General features: G+C 40.2%; 1 protein-coding gene across 1 annotated transcript in view; it reads left to right on the forward strand.

The window, feature by feature from the left end:
- Window positions 1–506: 506 nt before the first annotated feature.
- Window positions 507–1828, forward strand: part of LOC119586555 — a gene marked incomplete in the record, with an annotated part of 1555 nt that continues 233 nt past the window's right edge. Inside the window, 3 exon segments of the mRNA XM_037935313.1 lie at window positions 507–607; window positions 1095–1691; window positions 1693–1828. Of these exon segments, the coding sequence (XP_037791241.1) occupies window positions 507–607; window positions 1095–1691; window positions 1693–1828 (834 nt within the window).

Consider the following 1828-nt stretch of genomic DNA (forward strand, 5'->3'; position numbering starts at 1 on the left):
AGAGGCTTTGATAGCGCATTTACAATGACTGTGACGTGAGTTTATCACAAATAGCTGGCTCGACTATAGAGGAAGGATGCAACGGATATGTACCCTCTGCTCACTTTATTACTCGCGTGTTGTGTTTTTTTTGTGACAGTGCTATTGTTGGCGAAGAAAACCATGAGGATTGTTTTGCCTCTGATTCCGTACTCAAGTGTGACTTCATTGAAAGCACTCAGGTATGTCACTTTGAGCTGACTTTTGCAAGAAATGTTCCTGGGAGAGGGGCACGGGGCGTAACTAGCATATTGTATCTGAGGGAACGCTTTTACACTGCTATAAATTGTATTATGTATTATATATTTATAGATGAAAATGTGGGTCACTATTGTTTTATTTTCAGCTCTAGCAAGAATAGAAAACAATCTAAATTAATTTTCATGAGTATTACAGACATTTCTCTTGGACTAGTTTTCGTATTTAATATATTATGAAATTTGTCCAAAATATTGTTTGTTAGGACCATGGTCATAACCATGATCGCAAAGAAACTAGACTGTAATATAATTGTTTTGAATTACAAAAGCGACACTGACGTGTCAATTTTCAGAGTTTGTTTGACCAGGTATTTTGTTCAAATAAATAAATTGCATTACCTCAGAATACAATTTATCGATGTGTTATCTATAACCACAAGTCAATACTTACTATATTTCAGATGGCTTTAGCTTTTTGGCTGATAATTTATCTTAATTTGTCTCACTAAATCAAAACACTCTTTTGGGTTTGTAACTTCGTCATATATTTTTTTTTATGAAGATAAAGCAGGCTAATGGTTACTGCAAAATGTAGTTTTATTGCAATTAAATTCTAGTACTCCTGGAAAGGACATGTGAATTTTGGAGAACATAGGTCCATAATTCAATCTACTTTCAACCAGTTTAATAGAAAATAGATAATTTGTCAATAGATGAAAGCTCAGAGGCCTATGAGATACTAAACAACTCAGTTAAGACGTACACAAAATATACTAACTCAAATAAGATACACATAACTACTGCATGACAAATCACTCGGCATACTACCTTTCTAAACATCTTCTCTATTCCAAGGATGTTCGATGACGAAAGAGTGAACAAGTTCCAGACGGTGCTGGTGATGAACACCGGACAGCTGCTGCTCCACCCTAGCGTGTGCACGAGCGTCAGCCTGTACCACATCGGCTCCGTCATGGTCACTAGCACCAGCCAGAAGGCCGCGAACTGCAGCGGGAAGGCCCTCCACCTACACAATGTCACAGTAGATCAGATCCCGCCTTATCTGGAGATGATCAGTCTGGAAAACTCGCGACTCACGGGAACTTTCCTCTCGCAACCCTACCTGAAGAAGGTCAAGGTGGTCAACTCGTGGCTGAGGCACTTCGACCTGGACACCGCCATGAGCGGAGCTTCTGAGGTGCGGCTGCATAGGACCAACATCACGACGCTCAACAGACTCCACATGGCTGGCCGATCCAAGCTCTTCATAACGGATTCGACGGTCCAAGAAGTGTCCGAAAATGCTATAAATTTCTTTGAAAACGCCAGCGTTGAGGTAATGCGCTCAGTGTTTCAAGACGATTCTACCGAAATTGTAGTTCATAACTACAAGATAGGCATAGTAATAGCCAATATTACCGGATCGTGGAGAATCAAGTATAGTGTAGGGACACTCAGGAACTCATGGAACAACTGTTAATAAATACTTCTCAGATGGAAAGCAGAATGATTTTCCCTTACAAGTTCTCTTAGGTGTGTTGGTTGTGCTGCTTGCGATAAGCGTTTCCTACAACTGCTATACCTGGAAG

This window comes from Penaeus monodon, chromosome 21 (assembly GCF_015228065.2).
Source record: "Penaeus monodon isolate SGIC_2016 chromosome 21, NSTDA_Pmon_1, whole genome shotgun sequence".
Classification (NCBI taxonomy): Eukaryota; Metazoa; Arthropoda; class Malacostraca; order Decapoda; family Penaeidae; genus Penaeus; species Penaeus monodon.